General features: G+C 42.5%; 1 protein-coding gene across 1 annotated transcript in view; it reads right to left on the bottom strand.

Moving 5' to 3' along the window:
* Window positions 1-7,077, bottom strand: part of ADAMTS9 (ADAM metallopeptidase with thrombospondin type 1 motif 9) — a 223,766-nt gene that overhangs the window by 109,401 nt on the left and 107,288 nt on the right. Inside the window, exon 21 of the mRNA XM_044675724.1 lies at window positions 1,336-1,546. Coding sequence (XP_044531659.1) covers window positions 1,336-1,546 — 211 coding nt within the window. The remainder of the gene's footprint in view (window positions 1-1,335; window positions 1,547-7,077) is intronic.

Here is a 7,077-nt window from a genome sequence, read left to right on the forward strand (position 1 = left end):
AACAACAACAACAACAACAACAACAACAACAACAACAACAACAACAACAACAACAACAACAATAATAATGTGAGAAGTAGTCTGGTCAAAGTGGCTAGAGAACAAGATTTGAAACTGGGAAGATTGGGGTTTGAGGGCCACCACTGACACATACTGGCCTGAATAAGTCACTTGACCAAGCAAGTCTCTTAAACCTAAGAGAAGATGTTGACTTGCTTTGGTTGAGGGAGTTTTGTCACTTTAGAGTTTTCTACATTAGTCTAATCTGTATGCTTGCTGTAAAAATAACTGACTGTAGTCCCTGAAACGCAGTCAACAGATGAGTCTTTGGCCTGTCTCTTCTCCTCAAAGTCTAAAGATTCTGTTAGTCTATTTACCAAGTTCATGATGGTTTCAGCACTAGAACTAGTTGCAAGGGAGAAAAAATTCTCACTAAACTGTGAAGGGTTGCAAAGCAAGGAATGATAAATAACGAGAAGAGACTATATATAATGTAAAATTGTCAGGCATTAGAATTTTTGTCCATATCATTAATGGACTATCTTGGCAGAGAAGAACAGAGGAAAGAACGATGGATGTAGAGTCAGAGGATCTGAGTTCAAATCCAAACTCGACCAGCATACCACCATTAAGATATTGAACAATCATTTAAACTCTTTCTGTAGGCTCAAGTTTCCACATCTATAGAAACAACACCATTGGAGTGGAGGACCTCTAAGATTCCTCCCAGCTCAAAAATCTACAGTGCTGGGATGATTCCAGATAACTACTGATGAAACACACTCCTTTCCTCTTGAGAGAGAAGAGGGATGCTACAGGAGTGGAATGTCACATACACTATCCAGACAAGGTCAGTTGGTTTTTCTTCGTTGTTTTGATTTGTTTCAAGGGAAGATTCTGGGAAGGGAAGCTGGTGTTAGACATAACTGATACACATAACATACACACACAGAGCAGTGGGCTGTAAGTGTTTAACAACTGTCTGTCCAAAGCATAGTACATATTTTTAAATTGAACATGCATTATTAACATATTCTCCATCATTTTATTAAGTCTAGAAACCAACGAAGCAATAAATGAAGAAGGAATGTTGTAGAGTTTGCTGAATTTGCAGAGTGTAAATCCTCATACTGGAAATTTATCATTCAGCTTTTGGGAGAAATCTCTAACTAGCTCCAACACATACCTTTGAGTGTATGAATGTATGTAGGTACATAAAAACAAAAGCATCAATAAAACGTCTTTTTTAAACGTGAAGGCAAGAATGGACAAAAGGAGAGGGGCGTCTTGAAAATAAATAAAAAGTGCATGTTTCCATGATGGGAACCGACTTACTTCTGTCCAATCTGTGTACCGCCAACCTCCTGTGTTACACTCTCCAGTGCATTTTTCTCGGTTGCTCGGTTTGGGGTGGCTGCTGCAGAAGCTGTCGTCTACTTTCTCCGTCTTCCCTTCAGGCCTGTTGTACTTGGCGCAGTAGATTTCTAGTGTTCGGTAACCCAGGCCACACTGGGCACTGCACTCGCTCTTGCCAGCAATGTGCCATCTACCCAGGAAAGAATAGGACGGGGAAAACAAATGACTCTTGTTGAGGATGGGGATCATTTGCAGGAAAAGCTGACATTTGTAGCATGCAAACAATAATAGATGGCATGTTGCAAAAGGGTGCCAACATCCCATTCCAAATCATCCTCTCCTTTGGATTTTTCACTGCTGCCAAAGAACATGGAGATAATACGGCATTCGCCAGAGTTTATCTCCTTATGAGCCTGGAGAGCCTGTGTGGCTCCCTGGAAAGAGTATTTGACCTGGGAATCAACAGCTCTGGCTGTATCACTTTTCTTGGCTGCTACCTTGGGCAAGGGAAATGCAAAGTTTGTTTGGTCCAACCAATATCATTCATCTTAAAGGTTTTAATGTCTTTGGGTATAAACTGAGGACCGGAGCATCCCACATTTATAGGGCGCTTTGTTTACAAAGCACTCTAAAAGCATTGCATCCTCTCATTTGATTCTCTTGATTCTTTTCACAACCCTTGGAAGAAAGGACTATTATTATCCCCATTTTACAGACAAGAAAACTAAGTCTGAGAGCAGACTATCCCTGGGTCCCCTGGCTAGGAAGTCTACCTTTGGAATGAGAACTCAAGTTGAATCTAGCCCTCTTTTAGCCACAGTGCTGACTGTGCCACCCGCTGTACAGGGTTGTGGTGGGTCTCAAACAAGATGAAGCTTGGAAAGAGGTAAAACCCTACCAGGATGTGATGATGGCTGTCATGGTTATTTGTCCATATAGAGTCAGATCGAGTTAATGGGAAACTCAAGAAACAACAACCCTCTAACGGAGAGGATGCAGGTGACTCAGCGCAGTGCCTTCTCCTCTCTAGGCAGAGTTCCGTCATACCCTGACTCCCATGAGGAAGGGAAGATGAGGGAAGGAGACATAAGGCTCTTTCCTGACCACTGAAAGCTATTGGGCATTCCTGGAATGATCCAAGCGAAGGGTTCTCTGATCCAAAAGACATAGCGCTGGTTTGGAACAAGCAGTTTTAATGGCAGAGCACAATCTGGTCGGCTGGGGAATGCCAACTACTTTAAATTCGATGACCCCTGGTCATAGGCCATCTGATGCTGGCACTTTCCAAATAACAATGAATTTAAAGTAGCTGGCACCAGTACCTCACTTTACACAAGAGCTGCATTCCTGAAAAGGTCAGGAGCAAGCACATTTTTGCACAGTGAAGCATTAATTTCCTTCAAATTTCCATTAGGAACTGAAAAGGTCCATTCTGTAGAATAGAGGAGAGAAAGGCTTGGCCCCTTGTCTTCATCCATCCCTCTAAGCTTCTTCTTCCCTCCCTCCCTCAGACATCAGGGGCCACTAAACACCTTCAGGCATCTAGTAACCGGACTGGAAGATCTGGCAGAACTGTGCCAGTAAGACTGGCCATTTCTGGGCGACATGTTGTCATGCTCATCTGAAAAGCCATGGGAAATGCCCCTTTTGTTACTAAGATAGGCTCGTCTCAGGGGACCATATTGAGGCAGCATGGCACCTTAGAAAGAGAGCTGGGGAGGGGGCAGCTGGGTAGCTCAGTGGATTGAGAGTCAGGCCTAGAGATGGGTTCAAATCCAGCCTCAGACCCTTCCCAGCTGTGTGACCCTGGGCAAGTCACTTGACCCCCATTGCCCACCCTTACCACTCTTCCATCTATGAGCAATATGAGTAATACACAGAAGTTAAGGGTTTAAAAAAAAGAAAAAAAGGAAAAAAAAAGAAAGAGAGCTGGGGGAAAAGTCAGACGAGGGGGTCCTAGTCCTGGCCTCGATACTCACTTGCTATGTGATCCTAAATGAGATACTTCCCTTTTCAGGGCTTCTTCTTATTTCTAAAGTGGAGCTGATCAGTGTTTGTTATAGCTGGGAATCATCGCTACTCACATATCCTTAACGGATGGGATGAAGTTAATGGGCAGAGAAAAAGTTTGATAAACTGAGGCGAGAGGGGATTTTGCTCTCTTCTCTTCAGTGTTTGCTGCTGGCTGGACTTCCCTAATAGTGGCCACAGAATAGTAAGCTATAAGGAGCAGAAAGGAAAGCAACCTATATATCTCTTTCCTATTTTTCCATCTTTTCCCCTACTACTTTTTTATTTTATTTTTTATTTTTAATTTTTTAAACCCTTAACTTCTGTGTATTGGCTCCTAAGTGGAAGTGGTAAGGGTGGGCAATGGGGGTCAAGTGACTTGCCCAGGGTCACACAGCTGGGAAGTGTCTGAGGCCGGATTCCCCCTACTACTTTTGATTACAATTTTTAATTTACAGCCAGTCTCATAATTGTCCCTCTTACACATCCAACCTTCGCTTGAAGACCACCAAAGACCAGGAAGACAAAACCTCCTGAAGAAGCTGTTTCTACTTCTAGATAGTTCTGATTTTTAGGAATTTCCCCCCTTATATCATGCCTTAATTTGCCTTTTTTGAAACTCTACTCCTTGCTACCATTTATGCCCTCAGGGACCAAGAAGAAGAGACCTCATTTCTCTTTCCAATGACGATTCTAGAAATCCTTGAAGGCAGTCACTATGCTAAGTCTTCTTCAGGAAAAACAGCTCCTGTTCACTCAACTAATCCACACCTCTAGCACTTCAGTTCTGGGCTCTTCACCATCCTCATGATTGCCTTCCCTTGGCAGAGTCAGCAAAGAGCTATCAGGAAGACATTTCCATGCCCAAAATGAGCACCATGAGTCCCAGTGATACGAGCAGTCTTCCTGAAACTGTCCACTCCCCGGTTGTCAAATAATGTTGCCTTTCCACGTCTTAAGGGAACACCTGGCTTCTCCCTTGGTCTCCCACAGAAATGTCCCAGGAGCTAAGAGGAGAATGACGGGCCAAAGAGAGCAGATTCGAGTGGCTTTCTCTTAGAATGAAATGGTAGCTGGGGGGCCGGGGCTGGGGTGGGGGCGAGCGGGGATGTGTTCTAATAAGGAACACTTTAAATGAAAGGCCATGGAACAATGCTTTATCTCATCCTGTCACAGTTTAATCAGGGTGGGCTCTGTTTCCCTGAGGAAGTAAGGCAATTATATGGACAAACTCAACAGGGAGATCTGGGACTTTCATCCACTCTTTGATTCCTGGCTACCTTCTCTTGGCCTTCCGTCACCATATCCTTGAGGAAATGCTGTTTTCCATCCTGAGCTGAGAGAGCCAAACATCCCCAGGTTGCCAAAATTCTACACTAGATGGGCCTCTGACCATTAGCGAACACTACTGCCTTCCTTATCCTTTTCCTAGTCAAAGCAACGAATTCCAAGGAAAGGCTGTAAAGTATCCTAGAGGGAGGCTACGACGGGAGTCGGGAGATATGGATGGAGAGTGTGAGGACGGTTAAATGGTCAAATATCAGTTTCATCTGTATAACTGGGGTGGTGGTGAGCGCAATTGTATTCTTGACCAACCAGGGTTAAGGCGATGCTCACTACCTTAGAACCCTATAGAAGTGTGGCTTATTAAATGTCTCATTGATCAGTCAAACGCCAAGGACAGACACCATCCAGTAAAAGGGAAGGGGGCATCAGGGGCAGAGTTCTAGACGTGGAGTCAAGACTTGGGTTCAAATCCTAATTCTCACATTTACTAGCTGTGGGACTCTAATAATGAAGTCAGTCAATAAACATGTATTAATGACCTACTATGTACAAGGCATGGTGCTAAGCTCTGAGTGTCCCCTGAGCCTCACTTTAGTCATTCACAAGTGAAGGGGTTGGACAGATGCTTTCAAAAAATCACTTCTAGGGGAAGTTAGGTAGCTCAGTGGATACAGAAAAAGGCTTGGAGATGGGAAGACCTGGGTTCAAATCCAACATCAGCATTTCCAAGCTGTGTGACCATGGGCAGTCATTTAATCCCAATTGCCCAGCCTTTATTGCTTTTCCGCCCAGGAACCAATACTTAGTTGTGATTCTAAAACAGAAGGGAAGGTTTTAAAAAATCACCTCCCAGGGCAGCTGGGTAGCTCAGTGGATTGAGAGCCAGGCCTAGAGATGGGAGGTCCTACGTTCAAATCCGGCTTGAGACACTTCCCAGCTGTGTGACCCTGGGCAAGTCACTTGACCCCCATTGCCTACCCTTACCACTCTTGCACCTATAAGTCAATACACAGAAGTTAAGGGTTTAAAATAAAAAAAAAATTTAAAAAAAAAATCACCTCCAACTCTCACTCTATGATCTTATGTCTTTTTTTAGAAATCTGGAATTGGGATTTCACTTGTGGAACAAAATAATAAAAGTAAATATACAGACACACATATAATTAAGGTTTGGGAAGTGCTTTACCTGTATTATTTAATTTAACCCTTATAATAACTCTATGTAAGATTTAAGTTAATGTCTAATACTTCAAGTATTATATTTTATAAAGTTTATCATCTAACAAAATAGAACGCCGCCTCAAAAAGCCCACTCCACCAAAGCTGCGACAGGAAGAGAAGAGAGCAAGAGATGGAACTCCACAGAATTTATATCCTGTCTACATCAGCAATTAATGACAGGAAGAGAGTGGAATGCTGGGAATCATAGTTTTTTTTTTAGGGTAACAGATTCTAATTACACATCTATAAGATACAGACTATCATTACCACCATTTTATAGATGAGGAAACTGAGGCTAAAAAATAGTCCCATGAGGTACAAGCTATTATTACCTCCATCGTATAGATAAGAAAAATTGAGGCTAAAAGCAGTGAAGTGACATGCCCAAGGTCATAGAGGTAGAAGGTGTCTGAGTCGGGTTTTCTAGATGTTAAGTCCAGTCCTAAGTTCAAAAAGTCACCTCCACCCCATGCAGATGAGAAACCCACCTGAGGCTTAAGAGATTTACCTAAGACACTGACAAATTTAAAAAATTCCCCAGTTACACAGCTTTTATGTGTCAGAGAGAAGACTAAAACAGAGGTCCTCCTGACTCCATGGCTCTGACTTTTTCCATTTGCCACACGACTTCATAAATAGTTGTTGAATCAAATTGAAGGTCTTCCAGGAAAGAATTTTGCACACATAAAAAATGCCATTGTGAGGAACCGTCAGACCCCAAGGATGGATGCTACAAGAATTTTTTTTATTTTTTTGGCCAGGTGTGGAAACTCCTACCTTTAATGTAGATTGACTGCCTGTTTGTAAATGATTTGGCTGTGGTTCCTACTAGTCAAGTAATGACCGGTCATATGGATAGGAAGTAGGAAAGATATAACTAGAATGCAGAACTTTTTAACTGTACAGCAGTCCTTTCTATCTACTACACCACGCTGCATTTTCTATGCAGATATTATTAGCCTACAGTTTCAGGTAAGTTTTTTCCTTAATGTACAGAGAATCTAGAAATGAGAGAAGGTGGTAAGTTCTTCTGTGCTTCAGATAGAGATGGAAATGTTTTAGGTCCTAAGTCTATCGTTATCAATTCTCTGTGTCCTGGTTAATAACAACAAACTGTCTAATTAAAAATGTCTTCATAGCTACTGCCATGACATCAGTGATTAACCTCAATCACTATGAAAATCACACTGAGCGCTTGTTTCC

The sequence above is a fragment of the Gracilinanus agilis genome, chromosome 1 (assembly GCF_016433145.1).
Source record: "Gracilinanus agilis isolate LMUSP501 chromosome 1, AgileGrace, whole genome shotgun sequence".
Lineage (NCBI taxonomy): Eukaryota > Metazoa > Chordata > Mammalia > Didelphimorphia > Didelphidae > Gracilinanus > Gracilinanus agilis.